Source organism: Python bivittatus, unplaced genomic scaffold (assembly GCF_059951505.1).
Source record: "Python bivittatus isolate LINGU-HERP-01145 unplaced genomic scaffold, Pbiv_v1 ctg000610_np1212, whole genome shotgun sequence".
Taxonomy (NCBI): Eukaryota; Metazoa; Chordata; class Lepidosauria; order Squamata; family Pythonidae; genus Python; species Python bivittatus.
The window spans coordinates 29,732,903-29,756,184 of record NW_028277088.1 but is presented as its reverse complement, the minus strand read 5'-3'; the positions used below and the strand labels follow the sequence as shown (position 1 = coordinate 29,756,184).

Genomic DNA, 23,282 nt, shown 5'->3' with positions numbered 1-23,282 from the left:
GGAATGGTGGTTCTATATCCCAACTTTCTTCATGGAAGTCAAGGAGACATATTAGGTTCTTAGGTGATTCCCCATGTACATACTAATCACAGCCAGCCAACCTTAGTTTCCACAATACTTCAATAACCCTGACCTTCCTTTCGGAGCATGCTCTGAGGCTTATGTAGTTACATGTAAGAAAGGAAAAAAATAATAAAATAAAACAAGCAAATTAGAAACGAAAAAGTCACATTATCAAATTGTCATTCTTGATCTCATTTGAACCCATTTATGTTTTAAAGACACTGAACATTTGCCCATTTTACAATTAAAAAAAAAAAAAAGCTCCAAAAGATGCTGGATTGACATATAACTTGCAGATGTTGAATTCAGTAACTTGCAACAATCTGACACTTACAAGGATCAGGAGCACATGTGTGAATTTTAATCTTACTTAAATATTTCCACTCCTTTGTTACAATTTACATGAAGCCCATAACTGAGGCCATAACATTTTCTTTTTTTCAACATTCTAATGTTGCAAATATCACTTGTTTCTTAATGTGGGCAGGTAAACAACAAGAAGAAATATTATGTAACTCCACAAATTGTTTGCAATATTTTATACAAAGTCACTAAGTCTGCCCTGAGATCAAGGAAAATGGTGGGAGTGGGAAGAGACCCTTGCTCTTGTGTGTGGAAGGGATTTTCAGTTTGCACATGATAGATGTGACAATAACACAGATGAACATGTTCACACATTTCTTGTGCTGTGATGGGGTTGCTGTGTAAATTTTTGACTCCATCAGACTGGTGCCTAACTCTTGCTGGGGCTGGGCTTTCTATTTCAGTGTCCCCTCCCTCCAGCCAACTCTTGGCGAGGTCATTCCAATGAGAATGAAGGAGGTGGTGATCAGGCAAGGTTGACATCTCTCCCTTTCTCCCTTTTCTGTGTGCTAAAGAGAACTGGTGCTGAATTTAATCTGCCTCCACCAGGGCTCAGGGATATAGAGACTTTATTGGAACATCAGCAGAAAGAAGAAAGAAGTACAAGCGCTTGACTGGGGCTGTCAAGAGATCGAGCTCGCTTAAGAGAACCCTGTGATCACAAGGGCCTGAAGAGCACGCTCATTGCGAAGGCTCGGGAAGGAGGGATCAGTACCGCGGACAGCTCCCCACGGAGCCTTCATTAGCCCAAGATCCGCGAAGCAGCACCAGCACTTCGCTCCGCCGTCTCCGCTCTCTGCCCGGGACGAAAAAAGGTGGCGGGGGGAAGATACGTCCAGAACCAGGCTGCTGGATGCATCATCGAGACGACGCGCGCCAAGCGTCCGAGTCGGTGCTGCAAAGCAAACAACCTCTTTTACTGGGTCTCGAATTGGGGCGAGAAGCACGCTCCGTCCTGAGGCGCCCTGGCCTTGGGGGCTGTGGATATGCCTGGTTGCTAAAGAACAGAAAAAAGTTTCAGCGGAGGGGAGAGCATTCCTCGTCTCCCCAGCTCGGCGAAGGCGAATGTGTGGTTTTAGTAGCTGATCTGGTAGGAAGGATGACCGAGGGAGGATGTGCACCAGCAGCCAGATCATCGGGAGCCTCCTGGTGCTTTCCATGCTGGAGATAGGGCTGGGAGTCTCCAGCGTGGCCGTGGGGGCAGTCAGCTTCAGCTTCGTTCTTGCGGGTTCTGAGCGTTCAACTCAGCTGGGAGACTCTTCTCCGGTATGGAGCGGGGTGTGTGTACGTTAGCCATTTCACTCTCTTTAACTCTTGATGGTGAATGCCGATGTGCAGTCTGCGCTCGAATTCCCCTTCTTTTGCGCATCTCGCCTTTCTCTCTTCCGCTTTGCTTTTCTTTAGCTTGCATGCTTTGTGTATTTTTGACCTGCATGATCCAGGGGTACAGACTGCATCTCCATTTCCTTCAATGCATTTTAGAATAAAAGAACCCGAACTTTATTTGAGCAAGCCAACTGAAAGCGATTTCCCCCCACCCCCAAAGCCACAGAACACTGGAGTCCATGAATGGTGCAGCCAGAAAATCAGGGGGTGCCAAAACTCTGCCCTTCCCAACCACACTCTATGCACACAACACCAGGTAACCTTGTTCCAAATATACAACAGTTTCAAATCAGAGTAAATAAATGTCTGTATGTGAATATATATATATATATATATATATATATATTTGAAAAAGGGGGGATCTGGGAATTTTTGAAGCACTGCATTATTTGCTTGTGCTGGGGCAAAACTCCTACATCTTCTACTTAAGATTTCACTAGCAATTCAACAGGCAACTTTACATTTGGGAGTATCCATTTTTCATTCTGGCATCATATATCACTGGATCAATTTCTTGATAAGAAGGGCAAATAAAATGCTGATGTTTACATTATATTCAGTTTCACTGTATTCAATTTCATGAGTTGAACACTTAAAGCGCAAGCTTAGGTAACCATAGTCTTAAACACCTTCTGTAGAAGTACCCTATAAATTCCAATGGTTTTTGTCTTGGTATAAAAGGTGCATGCCAAGGAAAGCCAAGAATATTCAATTTCCATGGATATTACTGATGTTTTAAATTTAACTTAATACTAAAAACCATGTGGATAAGGCAGGATTTACTGTAAGTATGCTTAATTTTCTAGATAGTGTCCAGTACTACTTAAGGTTACAGTGATGGCAATAATCATTAAAACACTCTCAGTGGAACATCAGTGGAACTTTCAACTGAAATTTACAGGGATGTCATGGGATAAGCTGATTGAAGATTTTATTTTTTATTTATATTTCTATTGAATCATAACATGCATTACACAATTTTCAGTTTTCATTTGCTAGAACAAAAGAAAAAGTGATATTATGTAGGTTTCATAATTTGAACTGAATTAAAAAAGACAACTAAATGGAAATAGATGCAAATTTATTTGTAAATTTCCACCTGTTTGATGGAATGAAAAAATAATGCAGCAATGCTTCTGTATGCATATGATCTCTTATTTTAAACTGAAAAGTTGCATGTTGTTTTATTTAAATACAATTCCTGATGCTAAATGATAATGGAAAACAGTAACAGCCAGATCAATTTTGTGGAGCAGGAAAAGTATCTACAGAAAGTTGCGATAACTAGGAGTCACATCTTCATATTTTTAGATTGTATCAAATATTTGTGGGCATGTGTGCAGGTCACCTGCAAGGGCAGCCAAGATGGCAGTTGTGATTGCACAATTATAATCACTCTCTTTACTTTCTTAAGCCCCCCCCCATTAATTAATATTGCCCTGTTGATATTGTCCTATCAATTAGATTTAATTTTAAAGCTATTATGCTACTATGCCATTTAAGAAATATATTCCACTTTTTTTCCTCTCTGGATCACTTGTTTCTGTGCATACACATGTGTTCAGAATTGTATGTCTCATACATGAGCAAAATGTGGATTCTTGCAACCTTATTCATTTCCATTGCAAACTAGCTTTTTGTGAATCACCTAGTTCTCCATGAATACTATATACTTAAGAAGGGGAAAAAAAATAGTGTGACTACCAGATGACCTGCACATTTAGAAAGACTGGTTTCCTTATGGATCTCCAGCTTTTATCTGCTAAGCTGGCATTATCAAGGAGTTTTGAAATTGCCATTTTCTGTATTGTACTAAAGTTCAAGATGAACTCTTAGCATTGTTGCAGATGTAAAGTTCTTGTAATTCCCTGTGGCAAGTAAGGATGGTGAGTTGGTTTATATAACTAAATGTCCCCTAATCTCTGGCTTCTAAAAGAATTGGTTAAAGTAGCACCTCCACATGAATAGGGCTAGGGAGAACCTAGCCAACAGCCAGACTTCCTGTGGCCCTAGTGCAGGGCTAATGATTTTATAGCTGTAATTTAGCTTGTATGATTTCATGAGTAAGACACCCTTAGCTGGTTTCATACCATGCTAATCTGTAAACCATAATTTGTAAACAGAATATACAGAAAATAAACAGAATATACAAAAAATAAACAGAAATCAAAACAAATAATTTGTAAACCGAAATGGCTAGGTTCAAACAATATGTCAAGTCAAAACTGAACAATGTGCAGTTCTGCTTTTAATCCACTGACTATAGTCTAACAATTCAGTTTATTAATCTGAAAAAGCCCCAATTCAGTTTAATGATTTCTTTTGGTCAAAGTTTGATTCAAATAATAGGCTTGAAATCCAGTGCTGTGATTTTAACTGTGATGGATTCAAGTAACAGAAGTAGGATAAGGCAGAAAACAGAAACAGGAGTAACTTTTTTTAATGAGAGCCAGTTTGGTGTAGTGGTTAAGGTGTTGGCCTAGCAGCCAGGAGGCAGTGAGTTCTAGTCCCACCTTAGGCATGAAAAACCAGCTGGGTGACTTGGAGCCAGTCCCTCTCTCTCAACCCAACTCACCTCACAGGGATGTTGTTGTGCAGCAAATAGGAGGAGGAAGGACTATTGATATGTTTGCTGCCTTGAGTTGTATATGAAAAAAGGCAGGATAAAAATAATAATAATAAAAAAGTCTGAGGGAATAAGCATTAGGGGAAAGCTGATTTGCATGCTCTCATTTCCTAAAAATAACATAACATGAAGATGTTATTAAAGACCTTTGACCCACTTCAGTTTTCAAATAGCTACAGCTAGATAGAAGCCCAGTTTCACACCTAAGGGGCTAAAGGAATGGTTACTATGGAAACCTTAACTCTGAATACCCTATTTTACATAGATGGAAATCACCCATATCTCTATTACATCTATTTCCTCAAGAACCACACTGATCCTCTGAAGCTACCATATAAAATGTTTTCTTATTTATCTACATTGAAACATTGCATTTTCCTTTCCTGTCTTACCAATCGTTTTAGCAAACTCCACAGGATATAATCCAACATCCCAAAAAGAATGATAAAATGCAAAATAACAATTTCATAAATCATCACAGCCTGTAAAGGTTAAAAGGCTCACCTCAGAATCTAAATACGCTTGTGATAGCTAAAAAGCAATGTGAATTAAAAAAGATTTCAGAAGACAAGAGATAAAGCAAGGCAGAATCCCTCAGAGACGATATTTTTTAGCTTGGTACTTATCTTACTGTTTTAAAATTATTCTTAGCAATGATAACAATAATATAGACAAAAGCAACCATATAGCATGAAGATATTCCAGTTCTCAGTGCTATATTGATGTATTCAGAACCTTCATTAATTAATTTTGATGTCACAGTTCTGCAGAACTGTTTCTTCAAATGATTAATATTCATAAATAGTTCCACTGGAATGAATGAAACTGTTAATTATGCAACCAAAACTAATAGTATACAGTTAATAAAGTCTTAACAAATCTGGTTAAGAGATCCTATCATATTCCGTGAATGCTCAGACTGCTGTACAGACTGACAATAGAGCTATCGTTAGACTTCTTCATTCTAAAAGTAAAAGAACCAAGGGTTTTGTTATTAGTAAATACAATATATTTATTTATAAATATTATTTGTATATTGTGACACTTGAACCACGCAGTGAACATATGTATTATGTCAGAATATACTTTGTGCTGTCAAATAGGAGCCCCTTTAGTTGCCCCATGAGTATAAACATTTCCTTTTATACATGGGTTACATGTGTAAAGTATTATAAAACTGAAAGGGGCTTTAGGTTTTTGAGTCCAACCCTCTGCTCAGTGTTGGAATCCACATCAAAGCATCCCCAATCAATGGATGACTAACCTGTGCTTGAACACATCCAATGAAGGAGATCCCATGGAATTTTCCAGAATTGCTTTGACAATTATGAAGGGTTCCCCCTTCCCCCACCAACATTTCATTGGAAACTGCTTTTCTGTAAGTTATATTCATTAATCCATGTCCTGTATTCTGGGCTGATAGAGGACAGGGCTAGATTTTTTTTTCTGTGCGGCTTCTTTTCAGATATTTGAAGACTACTGGGATATCCTCCCTCAGTCCTCTCAAAGTATACATGCCAGTTCCTTCAATCTCTTTTTATAGGAATTAGATCACTCAATCTTCTTTGTTGCCTGTCTTTGAACTTCCTTCGGTTTGATATGGTTCTTGAATGAGACACCATTTGGGAGTGGAGTCTTAGTTGTGCAGAATAAAGTGAAATGATTACTTCCTGTGATTTGGAAACTCTTCTTCTGTTGACACAGCCTATACTTCCATTTGCGTTTTGGCAGCCTTATCATATTGCTGACTCATACTCAGTTTAGATCAACTCCTATTCTGAGATATTTCCCTCAAGTGCTATTACAAGCCAGATTTACCCCATCCTATACCTGTACATCTGATTTTTTTTTCTTAGATGGAGAATTTGGCATTCTGTAATTTTCAGATAATTTGGCATTTTTGTTGTAAAACATTCCATTCTGTAATTTTCAGATAATTTTTAATTATATCTCTGTCTTTTAGAGAGTGAATTATTGCACCCAAATTGGTCATGTAAATTTGACAATTATACGCTCTACCTCTTAATCCAAGTATTTAGTAAATTTGATGAGGAACGGAAGGCTCAGGAGTAAACTTTGTACTATCCCAATCAAAATCGCTCTAGTTTGATGGAGGAGCATGCCTTGATAATTGGGATGTTCTACAACCAAGTTCCAGATGTCTCAGATTTCAGTTCTCATGACTCGATGTGAATAGGCCACAACATCTGGAAAATCCTTGACGCTTGTTGGCTTTCTAAGACAACAACTATTTAATGCTGATATTTTCCTTAGTCTGAATCTATGCAACATTTTAGAAACATGTGAGATTGTCTACACCCTGGGCAATCTTAATTCAGAATTATTTGTCTGTAAAGCCTTACAGAAAGGTGTCCTCAGCTCTTCTTTTCAAGATGTGTTAAGCAATATTAACTCAGGTGTGCAAAACATGTACGCTACTGGGTATTATTACTCTACCTTCTATGTTTCATAAGAGAAAACAGTCATTTAGGCTACAATTATATGCCACTGTATGTTGAAAAAAGTTCCATTAAAGTGAAGGCTGAATTCTGGATAAGTATGCATAGATTTGCACTAAAAGATCAAATTCAGATACATTTATGTAGATTGTGAACACAGACCAATCTAATATCTCCGAATATAAGCACTGAATGATCTAATATCTCATAATATCCTTTTACATTTATTTTGAAATGTGAAATGATATTCAGTTGTAAGGTATGCAAGGTAAATTATCTTGCTTTGACAAAGCACTTTGCAGTGCGCAATGTAATTCACCTCAGGATATGGAGGTGACATGATTTGCCTTATCAAAGCGTTCTGCATTGTGAAGCCTCATGTAGCAGTTGTAGCAGTTGAAAGAGGCTTCTGCACATGTGTTGCACAGAAGAAGCTGGAAATGTTGAATAACATGATTGGAGCTTCCAGATGAGGCCTTACAGTACATAGTAGTTTTTAGAAGGGGGGGGCACAATGTTTTGCAAAGCAGCTTCAAGGAGATGCTTTGCACAAATCATCAAAGTGAAGCATCCATTTAGCTTTGTGAAACCCTACTGATTGTTAGTATATCAAAAAAGAGAGAAAGACTATTATTCTAGAAGACACTTAGTCATCTAATTTTATAAATCCCAAATTCGGGATGATTCTATTGATTTATAGAAAAAGGAATTTAATCATATGGCAACTAAGGTCAATCATTCCATTATTCAAATCTATGTGGAAAGCCTCATCATTGCCTGCTGTCTCAGTTATTGGAGTAGATTAAATATCAAAACATGGAACTCTGGTATTTGGGAATGTAACATTGGACATTGTTTTGTTTGCTCTCGGCTTCTGAATGTCTTATTTGTTTGTTGTAGCCATACAAAGTGAGCTGTAATTAGTCTCTTGAGTTGAATACAAATACCTCTCAATTTTTGAAATCACCACTCAAATAGAATGAGTTAGTTCTCCATAGAAACAGCACAACCAATCATTGGAGTGTGTTGAATACCCAGGCATTCACTGTTAAGATGACAGCATACCCACAGCTAGTTATTTCACACACCCTGAAACAAAGATTAATAAAAAATAAAGAATACTTTTGTTAAAATGCCTGAACTGCAAGAGTTAACTAGCAATGAATTTATGACATAATAGTAGTTATAAATAGGTTTATCTCTCTGGTGTTTAATTTTCCACACAAAGATTCCTGGGCTCTAGAGGACCATTTTCTAATTTAAGATAGATATTGTAATTACTTTGCGGGGTTTAGAAGCTGTTTTATGCATGCTCTTCTTTATTTTACTTAATTCAGGGCTGACATCTAGTACAGGATGTGGGATCCCTAGCTTCACAATAATATTTATGGAAAAGATACTGGAATAGCGGCTGATTACAAACTGAGTATGAGTCAGCAGTCTGATGTGGCTGCCAAAGGCAAAAGCAATTTTAGGCTGCAACAACAGAATAGAGTTTTGAAATCATGGGATGGGATGTTTCCATTATGCTGATCAGCTGACACCTGAATATTGTGTTAAGTTCTGAATGCAACTCTTTAAGGATTCAGATAAAGAGAGGGGCAATGAAGATGGCCAGGAGAGTAGTAATGAGATTTTGTAATGAAAGACTGAGAGAACTGGGCATGTTTATGCCAGAGAAGATCAAAGGTAGGATATGATATAGTTTTAAAATATTTGAAAGAAGAAGAACATTGAGATCTGTTCTCTGACAACCCAGAGTGTAGGACATGTTATAATGGATTTAACTTACAGAAAATTAGTTTCTGATTGAATGTTAGAAAAATAACCCTTCCTAACAGTGACAGCAGTTTAAAAGTGGAACCAAATATGTAGAGAAACTATGGTCTCCTCTTTTTCACTGGATGTATTCAAATATAAATTTAACCAGTTGCCTATTGGGAATGCTTTAATCTGGATTCCTGCCCTGAGTAGGTTATGGGACCTAGTGGCTAAATGACTTTTTCCAAATCTATGATTCTATAGTTATATTTAAAAGAGGACTTGGATTTCCACCCTCATGTTGACTCTCACATTAAACCTCAGTATTTTTTTTTTAATTCTCAATTTACATGAATACCTGGACACCTGGTTGCAACACCCACTAATGACTAGTGCATTTAGTCTGCAATCTCCATCTTGAGTTAGATTCTAAACTACAAATTTCATGATTAAAACAATTCTTCCATTTTTGGTATTGCTTTCTTTAAACCATTTAGTGCCAGGCAATTTTTTTCTACTAGTATTCTTTTTATAATATTTTATTGAAATTTTAAAGATACATATTTAAAAGTTAGAAATAGAAAAGAAAAGGTGAAGTAAAGTAAAAGAAGAAAAGGTATGAAAAATAGATAACTTCCAGTCTATCTCTGGTCTTAGAAATAATAAGGCTATCATAAGTGCTAGTTTTTAATACATTAAATAAGAATAATTCTTTCTCTAATATATCCCATTACATTTCTAATCTAATCTTCAAATCCCCATGTAAGCTTCATCCCACCTGCATTTTGCACATAGTCCATCAATGTCTACTAGTACTCATTCTGATGAAAAAAAGATTACCCTAGCTCTCTGAAGTAAGAGAACATGGAAGCTGAGATTCAGGAGTCAGTATACGTATATGTAAGGATGCACAGAAAGGGTGACTTAGGGCCATTCTTCTGGAGTAGCTTCCAGGTAGACAGAGAGACCCCTTTGGGCCTACTAGGAAGAGTGATAGGAATGAAAGTTGGGAGAGGCTAGGGGAATGACAGGGAGAGAACTATTGTAGGGAAAGGACTATAGTAGTGATGGACATAGGAAGGCATAATGGGAATTGGGGGAGACCATTAAAAGGAAGGGGGATAGGAAATTTGGCTCCAATCCTCTCTTCCAGCCCCCATTCCAAGCCCCAACCTCTGGATGCTAGATTGTGGAAGCCTTCAGCCCACGATGAACACCAGCTTCACTTGTAATAAGACACTGTTCCTCCATGTCTTAGTGTAGAGGAATGGTCTTGGCATGTATCCTTAAGACCTGACTAGGCAAGGATAGAGAGTTCCTCTGTTCGAGTCATACCCAGCTGGGGTTTGGGTGAATCAGTACCTTCAGCACTAAGGGTGGTAATGGGTGGTAATGATAGTGGGTTGATGGTTGTCGGATGTATTATTCTACAGAAAGCCAGTTCTGAGGTGTTATGTGATGTTAGGTGCTAGGGATGAACTGGGGATATTGCTGTACATCAACCCACTGCTACCAAACTGTAGAGAGTAAAGATGACCTTGATGGAGATAAGCCAGATCCTTTCCCAGAGAGAAAGCAAAAGGGAACGGGGTGGGTGGGAACTACAGAGGGCTCTAGATGAAATGGACTATCTCTTCCAATTGGGCTTCAGGCCTGAGTGTGGGGCAGAAAAGGCATTGATGGTACTTGTGCATGACCTGTGGTGGTGCACCCCTTTTGTTTTGTTTCTTTCAGGTTTCTAATGGCATTTGATACCATTGATCTTAGTATCCTTTTGGATCATGTGTGCAGTTGGAGATTAAGGAAAATGTTCTACAGTAATTCCATTCCTTTCTGATTGAGTGGTTCTCCTTCCCCATCTGTGTTGATGGGGGAGTAGAGTTTGACCCCCATGGATCTTTCAGTGTGTGGTATCAAGTCGGCCTTCTTACCTATTTTATTTAACATCTACAAGAAGCCACTGGGAGAAATCACTCATTGGCTTGGGGTGAGATGTCACCCATATGCTGATGATACCAAATTATATATATCTACATCAGGCTATCAGAAAATGTGGCAGAAGACTTGACAAGTTGCCTGGAGAGCCTTTAGCCAGCTTTGCCTGGTCTGGTAGGTGCAACCTCTCCTAGACCAGGAACACTAAAGAAAGTGAATCATGTCCTTTTATCTTCTAGTTTGACTAGGTTTAAATTCTTCTACATGGAGCAGCCTTGAAGATGATCTGGAAGCTATAAATAGCACAGAATGTGGCTGCCTGCTGATTTAGTAGAGTAACATCTGTACTGTAGAAGCTACATTGGTTTCTGTTAGGATTCTGGGCCCAATTCAAGGAGCTGGATCCTACATAAAGGTCTGGGTGCTCATCATCTTCACCAGGTGGAATCTGCCCAGCCAAGAAAATTGCAAGGACCTATCCAGGCAGTGGCCAAGAGTCAACACTGACTTGAAGGCACATGCACACACACACAATACATACACAAGGGGAGCACTGTGTATACCCATCCTCCAGGAGATGTTGGATGCAGGATAGCTGTTGCCTTCTTGTTAGGAGTCTCCTCACTTTGTAGCACCTTGACTCCCCAAAACTAGAATTGCCCACTTTAAGTAGTGGAGCTGTTCTGCAGTATTTGGTGTGAAGACCCTATTTAGGCATACAGTACAGGTGGAATTTTAATTGTGAGATGATGATGATGATGATGATGATGATGATAAAGATGAAGAAGATGATGATGATGATCTGCCTAGCTTCTTGTGTGTAGGTAACATATATTTCACTGTATGAATAAGTATCAAAGACAACATCAGGTGAATACAGTCAGAAAAGGCCTTTTCCAGCAGCTGGGGGAGATGGGCAGTATATAAATTTAATAATAAATAAATAAAAATAAATAAATAATCCTTAAAGTTAGGGATTCCAGAAAAAGACATTCAAAGAAAGATCACATTGATGGGAAATTCATGTGGCCGAAGGACAGGCAGACCTTCAAACAGTTAGATTTCAGGTCACTAGGGCTAGTTTCAACTTTTTTGAAAGTAACTACGAACCAATATTTCATGGTCTTAGCAGTCAACCCCATTTAATGAATGAAATGAGCATCCCATGTTATATTACTGTTATACTTTTTCCATGCCCCATAGAAATGGCCTAATACTAAACTTTGCAGAGGCAAGGAGACCCTCCCCCCTCACTATTTATATACATTTATATACATCATATATTATGTACATTATTATTGGCATTAGATAGTTTTCTACCAAGAACTGGGGTGTGTGCAGCTGTGTGCATGTGTATGAGTTTGTGTGCACATGCACACAGGTGTATGTGAATGGGTGTGACCATAATTAAAGCCTTTATAGCTTGCACATTCCCTGTGCTTAAATAACTGCCAACAGTAATATTTGATTATTGCAGGATATAAATGCAATTAATTAATTAATTTTAGGCTTGATCTGTCCTCAGAGAACAAAGAAAGTACTTTATTGAGCCTACTGTTGGATGAAGAATGGATTAAAGTTCTTAGAAAAACTTTTTGAGCAGAAAACTGCTTCAGATGTTTCTTAAAAATAATCGGCTGAAATTATGTATGTTAGGGGTTTCAAATTTGAAACTGAGATCACACTATTCAAGCTCAAAATAGTTTTTTTGAGTTTGAATTTTTTGAAAATCAATCTAGAAGTGCTTTAAGCTTAAAATAAGTTATGTTTCAGAAGAAATTTTTGAGCTTAAAATGGGAAGTTTTAAGCTCAGAATACTTCCAGAACAGTTGAACAACCTATTTAAAATCTTAACAACTGTTCTGAATTTAAAATGTTTTGCATACCCCTACTGATTCTGAATTTACCTGATAATGAATTTGAACAAAATTCTTAAATTCACCAAGCAATCAATAGCTGCAGTGCTTAACATTTGGAAGCAAAAGCCAAGACTTTTTTTTTTGGTATTTTTGTTTAGATCCTTCCTTTTCAGTAATAAAACTATGTATGTGTAAACACATACAATCAAATATTACTTTTCGCAGTTATTTAAGCACAGGGAATGTGCAAACACATATATAAAGACAGACTTTCATACATAGGGAGAAAGAGAATTTGGCAGAAACATTTTGTCATGGCTACATGGGGATAACTGAGCAATTATCATGTTTAGGAGACCATAATAGATCACATGATTGAGAGTGGCTTTCAATCTCTTATCACTGATTCAGAAGTTAACCATATATTCACCTTTGCTTCATTGCGAAGGAATTTGCTAACTTACATTGCTAAATTACAGTGTTGCTTAATGAATTGCTGGGAATAAGGGCTTGACCCTGACTAGCATCCACGTCTGTAGCTGAAACATTTATTTATTTGTTTATTTTTCAAATTTATATATGCTGCCCATCTCACTAAACAAATGACTCTAGGCATGAATATGCAAAACTGAACAGAATATATAATCATCAAAGAGAGTCTGGGATGAATGAGATTTGCCAACAGAACAAACTACATTTTCTTGGAAAGATAGGGATAAAAATGGATTTGTTTGATTTTTTAAAATATATTAATGAGCTGTCAAAGAAAGCCAAGCCTGGAGTGAAATCTATGTTCATTTACTTAAAAATTGGGATATGTGTATTCTCAAAAATCTGCTTTGATCTACCATATACTTTAGCAAGGCAATTTCCAGGTATAGCATTTTTTAAAGTCTTTAAACAAGATTTAAAGAGATTTCTCAGCCCTGTTGTACATTTTCAAAAATCCCCTAGCCCCTCTGAAGATTTTTTGAGGAATGAGTAATTGTTAGGCAGATTTTGTTTGGAGTTTTGACTGCATTTCCATCTTGACTTTTTGATCATACCCTGTAGACACCCCTAACTTGTAGTATTTGTTTTTTTTTTTAATTTTTATTTATTTTATTTGCTTTGTCACATTACCATCATGAATATTCTTACTAATAGGTTACTTTGCCAAGTCTGATTTGATAAGAGAAAAGAGAATGCTTTACTTTACTGTTTTGATAACAATCACAGAATGGCTGTAAATTATTGTACAGAAGTAAAAAAACCCAAATCTGGGTAATATACCTAATATACATATTATAGCATATAGTTTAGAACAGAGGGATCCTGCTCAGAAGCAAGCAGTATTTGACCTTGAAAATAACACTAGAAATAATACCTCTAACTATACATAGCTTTGGCGAAATTTGTTCTTGACAGAGGGAAATTACAATCTACATGTAACCTCAGTTGGAATAATGATATTCTGTTACTGTTTATGTACTTAAAATATAGCAGGGATTCAGCTATTGTCCTAGACCATAAAAATATCAAATGTGCTTTTCTTCTCATTACAGTTTTTGCTTTGTGGAGTATGCGGAATATTCTGTGCCAAAAAAAAGTCAGGACTTATTGTAAGTGTTTTGCTAAACTTTTCACAAGTATTCATAAATGAAATGTAAGCTGTGCATATCTTGGACTCTTTATATGTTCTTTCTTCATTTCTGCCATCAGGCTCAGAAAGAACCCTCACAAAAATTAGATATGTTTTCATCTAATGAAATGTCCACAGAGATTACAGCCATTGGATAAAACAAATTACTCAGTCTGGACTGTTCTTGACATAACTTTGTTATAGCCTTCAACTGATAGGAAACACTGTGGACTGACTCATTCAGTGTTTCTGGATTGTGAGGTACACAGATACACTGACCTAGTTCTCATGAATTTCTTAGATGCAAAGACAGACTTATTGAAGCTATGAAATTTCCCGAGTAAGTAAAACTGCTTATATTATATACTCACGTCAACTAGATAGTGGTTGAAATAAGAAATAAAGGAAATGCAACAATTCAATGTCGAGGTTGACTGAGGGAGAGGTAGAAAAGGGAATTCTTACCCTCCTTTGTCCTTATTCATCATCCTGCAGGTCTCCACTGCTAGCTCATACAACAGCAAATCTTTCAGTAGGGCTGTTAACGAAACGGGCCTATTCAAGAGATTTTAGCAAGCCTAACAAGCTGCTGGTGGATTTATTCAGCTTCTCTGATTAATCTCACTTTAACCGCTACAATTCCATATGGCCAGCCGATGTTACTGATAAGATTTAAGCAAACGGTGAAAAAAAGAATAAGACACTGCAGTGGGTAGAAGGGGCCAGACAAAAGGAAAGATATATTCCCCATTTTTTTCTTCTTCCTCTTCAGGCAGTTCAGAACAGAAAATCTTTCAGATATGCTTAGCTTTTGGTTGCTTTGGTGTGGTGGGATCCTCTCCAAATTGCTGTTCAGTTAAATACTCCAATATACTATTTGCCTGAGACTTACTGGTATTGAACAGCACAGTTCCTGGCATGGGATATGGTTGACTAAAACTACTCATTTCACTATCATGGCTCATGTAAAAAATGTATACATGTTTTTCATGTTATGATGTTTCCAAATAACAATTCTCGTCTACCAATAAAACACTGAATGGAATATGAAAACGATGCCATAACGGGAAGGACATGCTTTAATCAGCCCATGTTTTCTAGGTCAGGGTTAAAACCATGTCACTCAATTTTCATTTCTTTAGCTGAAACAAGAGAAATATAGTAAACTTAGGTAAAGTAGAGCAGTTAATGGAATGTTTACAGCGACCACTCTCATTGTTCATATGTATTTTTGTCAAGTTGTTTAGTTAAGTAATTTGGGGGGGGGAATTCAAATGAATACACATCTCAGTTGCTTCCTCCATCTGATCGTCTCACAATAATGTGAGTTTTTGTCTCCTATCAGATGATACTTTTCTCTGCTTGCTGTATCTGCGGGCTAATTGGAGGAATATTAAACTTCCAGTTTCTTCGAGCCCTAACGAAGAAATCCTCAACTCACTATCCATTACACCTTACCTCTATGTCCCTCGCATGCATTGGAATTGGTGGCTGTACTCTTTCTTCATGGCTAACTTGCCGACTAGCCAGCTATGAACAAAGAAGAATGTTTTCAGAAAGAGAACATTCATTACATCACTCTCATGAAATGGCCGAGAAAGTAAGTTGGCATGCCTTCTGATTTGTTACAGTCTGTTTTTTTTAAAAAAAAACCAATTTGTTTTCTAATGCACACAATCAACAATGCAAGAAAATTCTATCAGTTTTATAACTCACTGGGAAATGATATATGTCTGTAGTATCAGCTATGTTCCAATATAGAAAGTTATGTTTAGATATTCCAGCCTTTCCAGTACTCTCATTTCAATAAAATGCGTCCATTAACTACATTGTTCCATTGTATAACGTATACAATGCTTTGCACTAAATATAGAACTCCTTGGCCTAAATAAGCTAATGGCTGCGTAATTGTATATCTGTTCCCCTTCCTGCATGAAAATATATTTTGTAGTCAGTAAAGCTGGGGCTTACCAAAGATTAATATCATGTAGGAGGACAAGCAACACAATCTGCAGCTACATACAATGAACATGTTGTTGGATTGTACCACTTTGGATTGCTGGTGGGAGAGCAAACAATGATGTGTCTCCTGATCAGTACTGGGGCAGGATTGGGCAATCTACCTTTAGTGTAGCTAAGGGTAAAGAGCTATTTTGTAAAAAATGTAACCAGGTGGGACTCAATTTTTCAACTCTTAACCTTAGCAGAGATTTCAGATTCCTATTTTTTCCCTTGGGTTTTATCGGGACGTTGTGTATGACAGACAGACTTTTCAAGACAGACTGTTCAAGCATGAGATATTCAGGAAAAAGGGGTAGAGGATCTGAAGAGCCAGTAGGGAAGATTACATTGTACAGGAAGTACAGCTTTGTCTATCTAGTACTGATATGCACCAATATCTATGGAAATGATCGTGCTTTATTTATAATTGTTATTTTGTATTAGAGATTGAGGGGTATTGAAATAACCGAACTGCCCAGCTGCCCAGTGATACCCCCAACACCAGAGTTACCTCCAAGGTATGCTGAATTCTAGGGAATTACAATGCATTTATTTAGAAATCTTGTTTTTAAGAGAAACACATAAACCAATCTGACTTGGTGCTTTTTAAGTAAAATCTTAATTCAGTGGATGATCATTCCCAGAAATCTTCATTCATACTGTAGAAAAGGCTTCATTAAAAGCTATGTAGGATAATGCTAGAGTTGGAGGTGTGTCACCCAAAACAATGAGCATACAAATAGTTGATGTGTCTGTGTGTATATGTATGTGTGTGTTTGTGTTTGTATATGCACACACACACACACACATAATTACTATGCCGATTTCACAAATAGGAAAAAATGTTAAGGAATTGGTTATCAGTAGTCAGTATTAATAATAATTTAGGAGTAAATTCGTCCAATTTAATATAGGTAAGCAGTCAAGCCAAAAAGCTGGGACTTGTTCGCTAGTAGATAAAAATGACAAAACTACCACTACGAGGTAGGTTATTAGGAGCTTGTTTACATAGTTATTGTCCTGCTTGAATTAGCCCATGTTGACTCCTAGCAATTGCCTGGACTAGTCCCTGAAGTTTTCTTGGCAAGATTTCAGAATTGGCTTGCCATTGCCTTCTTCCTAGGGCTGAGAGAGAATGACTGGCCCAGGGTCACCCAGCTTTTATATATACTAGACAACCTGTGGCCCATTGGGTCATCCTTTGAGAGAAAGGTAGTGCAGTCTGATGTGATCAGAATGATGTTACAGTTTAGGCTGACCATATTTTTTTACCCCAATGCTGGACTGTCACGTGATCATCTAAGAAGAGTATATATCATAAATAGACAAATAATTGTACAGGCAAACAAACTTCAATAATAAGTCAATATTTACTTACCTAAACAGATAAACAGAATGACCGTGGGCAAGCAAAAAAGTAATAGAAGCAGGAGTGACTTCTGACTTCCTGCTGGCTTCTCTATTGGGTTTGCTTGTGGGAAGCTGGCAGGGAGTGTTGAAAATCATGATCACGGGACCATGGTTATGCTGCAATGACCACAACTTTGTGAATAAAACTGGGCTAAACCTCGTGGAAATTTCAGTTCCACAGGAGTCATGGGTCCCAGATTGTGGTGGACTGGAATGGAGGAAGGGGGGTGAAAACGGTGCTCTCGTCTCCAGAGCAACGCTCTGGAGATAAGCGGAGAAAGCTGGCGCATCCCTAAACATTCCAGAAGATAGTAGAGAGTTGTGCCTGGGAACCGCTAGTCAGTTTGAGAAGATTGATGTCAGGCCTGGTCCAAAGAACTCCTGGAGACCATGCAGGTTCAATCAGCAAGGTTTATTTGCCAGCACCTGTTTACAGAATCTTCTCAGACTGATTAGCAGTTCCCAGGCACAAGTCTCTACTCTCTTCTGGAATGTTTAGGGATGTGCCAGCTTTCTCCGCTTATCTCCAGAGCGTTGCTCTGGAGACGAGAGCACCGTTTTCACCCCCCTTCCTCCATTCCAGTCCATCACACAGATTTTTTATACATTTTTTAAGTTAGCGAATTTTAGGTACCTTGATTCAAAAATTGTTGCAGTATAATGCACTGTTTGGGCTAACATGAGGGTACAAACAGATAAACACAATGAGAGTTTTAGTCATGTGTACACACACACACACACACACACAGGTAGATAGATTTCAGGTAGAAGACATTTGTAAAAGGAGACAGCATTTTCAAATATCTGGGCATTTTTCTTGTGGTTCACTATGAAGGTGACAGTTTTCACAACTCCCAGCAAAAATTCTATAATTTGGAAATGGCCCAAATATGTGTCCAGAGAAATACAACTAAAATTCCGTAATGCCTTATAAATGGCAATGGAAATGAGACAAATAACCCCACATTCCTAGCCACTGATAAACCATTTCTTCTCACTACTGTAGAGGGAAGAGGGAATGGCCTTGAAGGATAGGAGCAACAATCAGATAAAAGAGGCCTGAGCCTGGGCCAAGAAAGTGAGAAAGAAAATGTCTCAGACAGCTTTTCCCTAATTCACACGAAGATAAAGGGAGAGAGGGGAAAGCACATTCAGACTTGCAAGTTTCTGTTACTATAGTTGTTACAATAAAAGTAGTCCTATGGCATTGGCTTCTCAGTCTGGGCTACCTTGTAGGGCTGAGACTCCTCGGGTAAACAAGCTCCATTATTCCCCATTTTATAAAGTTGAGACAGTGACTTGGGTGAGTCCTGAACTTTCTTTCAAGGCTCAATTTATTTTATGAGACTGACTTGCATTACCCTCATCCATTGGCTGCTTAAAAGCTAAAGGAATGTGAATTTATACATCTCACTCTGTTTCCCAGCAGACAGGTGTCTACATCACCACACCCCCACCTCAGTCAACATTATCTGGCACCCTATCTGGAAATCCCAGCTGAGTCCAAGGTATGGACTGTGGAGAATGTTCTAACACCATCTCTTTTGTCAATGAACATGTGGTCCATATCTTCCTTAGGTTAAAGTAAAGGTGGAGATGGGATAAACGTGTAGGAAAAAAATGGCTTATGGCAATCATTTGAGATGCTGCTTTTCACAGAAAAAAGATTTTCCTATATTTGCTGCTACCTAGGAATATTGGTCGCTGTATGAAGAACAGGGGCCCTATTGTTGTGGGGAAGTGTAATACAGCCAGAAAAGGGATCCCACCAGGAAGGATTCAAGATCCAGATCTGGTCGGGCCCACTTTGAAAAGAAGATGAAACACAAATAAAAGCTGAAGTGAGAGGTAACACAGGGATACAAAGAAAAACTACAAATGCCACAATGGATGGATGAGTTTGAAGCTCAGTTAGCCTATTTTACTTCAATGACTCCTGCAGGCTATCAAGGATGGCTTCATTTTAATATTTTGTGTATGTGCTAGAATGGCTAAGGTCAGTTTGTGAAAAAGATTCTGCTCTGCCTGTGCATACTTTATAATTTTCTGGCTGAAGCATGTCTGTCACTAATCTCTCATACTTTTGTTACATCACATCATATTATGGATATATATGCTATAACTAATTTAACATTGGCTAGTGTAAGCAGCCTGAGACCTTTGGGCTGAATAGTGCCAAGGCTTTCCCCATAATATGATTAGGCCCAATTTATCTCATTGTGTATCAATTTACTTATGGACTCATTCTTTTGTGGGAAATGATCCTTGAAAGGGTGCTAACATGGGCCAGATGTAAGCTACAAAAGGTGCATTGCTTAAATCCGTGCTAGGTTATTGTAGTGTAACTGATTCTGACTACCCATTTCAGGAAATGGCCGATAACATGTGTAACGGAGGACCACATCTAATTTACAATGGAAGAGCATACTAAAAGATTTACAACGTTTAAAGAACAACTACAGTTAGGATTTTCTTCAAGGGAAAATCAAGAAGCCCACAGCTTGGAGAGAAGGTCCTAAAATATTATGGCTCTTACTTGCAATAATTTCACAATTTCAAAACAACAACAGCACAGTCACATTTTCTTTCCGAGGTTTGCTTTGGTTCCCATTAACAGAAGATATATAATTGCACATTTTGAAGAGAAGTATTACCACATCTAATTTTTTTTTGTCTGAGTAATTTTAATGGCTGTGATAATATATGAAGCAGACTTTTCAGACTTTGCTCAGACTTTCTTTAGGAATGACTTCTTGATTTGGAAAAAAGTCCCACGGCTATAAAAAAGATAAGAGGGTTTAAATAATGGATTGCACGCTAACAGGAAGAGAATCTGGACTTGAAAATGTTGTCTTTCCTATGCAGAGTCGAATGAATGAATTATGAGCATACTGCACCTGCACTGGTGTCTGTGTTTTGAAAGACAGGATGATTTAAGAATGCTATGAGGTCAAATAATGCCTTGCTGTAAAGAAACTGTAAATATTTCCAATTTATGAAGTATATTTCATAATTTGTTCATAAAAGATGTGAAATAAAATGAAACATAAGGATTGGATTATTTCTTTTAATCATCCTAGAACAATTTTTACAATGATCTACAAATCCAAGGGAGACACCAGAACAAGGGTGAGTTGTAACTCTCAAGCAAGTTTAAGGCAAGTGCTCAGAAAACATTCAAATCCTCTTTATTTAATCACAGCTCATATATTGTTGTCGCTTTACTGAATTTGCATCCCTTAGCAAATGAACATTTGTCACCAATATAATGCATTAGAAATAAGCATAATATATTCCATCCTGTACAATACTATTCCCTTGCATAGTCAACTGAGGTACCCACCAATCACCATAGTCATACAAAGAGTAGATACACAGAAGCATGGAACTTCTTATAAATTACAGATTTCCTCGTACAAACAAAAATATATGGTTCAAATAGTTTTTCTTTGTTTAAAATCTAACATACGTACATTGCATTAAGAAACAATATAAGCAGCAAGATGTCTTTACTTAAATTACTAGATATATTTATCCTAAGAACACTGCTGACGCATATATGCAAAAGAAGGATGATATAAAGTTTTTGCCTGAACCCAGACCCGTTGGTAAGGCTGTCCAAGGTGCCAACTAGAGAAACTAGGGTCAAGAAAGTTTCTGTTTTGTCCCCTGAGGTAAAGCTTCCTATTGGAATGGTGGTCAACACATCCTGGGTATGGAAAGAGCTTCTATAGGATGTGGTATATTTATGCTGATATATAATGGAGTGCCCCATGTCCTGCTTCCAGTAAAATGTATAAGATGAATTTGTGAAATCCACCTTTGCACTGTACAGTTCCAAAGAGAGCTAAGAGTAATATGGTTAACCTAACAAGGATCTAGCAAGGCTGGTCTTCAGTAACCAGACTTGTAGGTGTTGGGAGGTAGAATTTAGAATTTCACTTTTTGTTCTTTCTGTGGCCATATCTTGTCTTATCCCCCACAATCCAAGCCATAGTATATCTATTTCCTACAGTGAGCACTCTGAAAGCCCATAAACAAAAATGAACCCAGAACCTTTATCCAGCAAATAAGGAAGAACAAAGATGTATACCTGATGCTTCAAGGGTGCATGCTCCCTCACAAAGTTGTAGAGGACCCAGGGACCTGCAAAAATAGTTACCAAACTTGGTAATGTTTAGAATAATAGAATGGGATAATCACCAAATGCATGACGGTAGAAAGCCAGTTTGGTGGAGTGGCTATGGTAACAGGCTAGAAACCAGGACACTCTGAGTTCTAGTCCCATCTTTGGCACGAAGCCAGCAGGGTGACCTTGGGCCAATCTCTCTTTCTCAGCCCTAGAAAGCAGGCAAGGGCAAACCACTTCTGAAAAACCTTCCAAGAAAACAGCAGGGACTTATCCAGGCAGCCGCCAGGAGTCAACACTGACTCAGAGACGATAGATAGATAGATAGATAGATAGATAGATAGATAGATAGATAGATAGATAGATAGATAGATAGATAGATAGATAGATGAAAATGAGAATTATGTAAATGGAATGAAAATTTTGTCCTGGCTCTCATCTATATCATTCCAAACCACCACCACCACCACCACTTCACAAGTCATCAGGTCTAGGAGCATGGGATATTTGTATCCCCCACTCCTCTTTTTCTAATTTCCTCTTAAAGCCATGGAAATCTGACTACCAGAGCACATCTTGTATTAGTAAATGCCAGTATTGAACAATGGGCATTGTGAAATTTAGTTCTCCTGAATCTTCCACTGCTCAGCTTTACTGGATGTTTCAATATTATGAGAAAGAGAAATAGTGTTCATGCAGATATATAGTACATTTACTATATTTGCCTCTTCTGATATTTTTTAAATTAAAAATATCCTCCATATTTCTCATAGGGTGATTGCCCCAGAATCCAAACCCTTGCATCCATGTGACAAGTTGCAAAGACCCATGATGTCTCTTCCATTTCTCTGCTGGTTGGGTCAGAAGTCACCAAGTTTATGGAGTTCTATCTCTTTCCAGCTTAGTTATTGCAGGGCTTCCTATCTCAGCACCACTGCTGCTACATTGGGGAACCACTGTCCTTTGAACAACACTTGGAATGTTTAAAATTGTTTATGGAGAAAAGATGATCTGGCCTGCGCCCAGATTGTGGATTGCAATGGCACAGATGCTATTACTTTTCAGGACACACAAATCTTACTATGTACAGTATATATTTGTAGAAGCAGGATATGGGCCAAGGACAATAAACTCTGAGTACGTATAATTAAATTACTTTTTCAGACATTGCTGCCAAGTTCATAGAATATAGACAAGTAGGCAAAAGACTTTGTAATACATCTGGGCTTAGCATGGAGACCTTTGCCAAACTAGAAGCTGCCAAAAATAACGTTCACGTGACACCTTTTCATTAAATTTAGAAGCATCAGTGTTTGATAAGAATATTGTTGGAATTTTATTGAATATCTTCCCCATTTCTAGAAACGTAATATTATCCTCTCCTTTATTAAAAATAATAAGCATATTTTATTGGCATGGCAAGTATAATCTATACTGTGAAGGGAAAGGGAGGCAAGGAAACCAACTAAGGTCTCTACTTCTGCTATCAAGTGAACATCTTTTTTTCCCAACTTACCTCAATTAAAATAAGCCCCTTATCACTTGTTGGCATCTTCCATTGACTTTATCCACTTCTGATCAGACAGTATGGCATGAAGTGAAAGCAGGAATGGATCTCATGCATTTTCTTGTCCATATCAGTCATGCAGTAATCGGAGGGAGAGAGAGA

The 23,282-nt window shown here is 37.9% G+C and overlaps 1 protein-coding gene across 4 annotated transcripts; it reads left to right on the top strand.

Annotated features, from left to right (window-relative positions):
- Nucleotides 1-1,127: 1,127 nt before the first annotated feature.
- Nucleotides 1,128-20,524, top strand: TMEM196 (transmembrane protein 196). Of its 4 annotated transcripts, none has more exons than XM_025165941.2 (6): nt 1,128-1,692; nt 13,997-14,053; nt 15,419-15,673; nt 16,519-16,592; nt 18,914-18,992; nt 19,853-20,524. In XM_025165941.2, the coding sequence occupies exons 1-6, from the start codon at nt 1,540-1,542 to the stop codon at nt 19,913-19,915; spliced, it is 681 nt and encodes a 226-aa protein (XP_025021709.1). In that variant the 5' UTR covers nt 1,128-1,539; the 3' UTR covers nt 19,916-20,524. The 4 variants fall into 4 exon arrangements, with proteins under 4 accessions (XP_025021709.1, XP_025021705.1, XP_088006802.1 ...); XM_025165937.2 differs by having other exon boundaries at nt 18,911-18,992; XM_088150676.1 differs by having other exon boundaries at nt 18,914-20,524.
- Nucleotides 20,525-23,282: the final 2,758 nt, after the last annotated feature.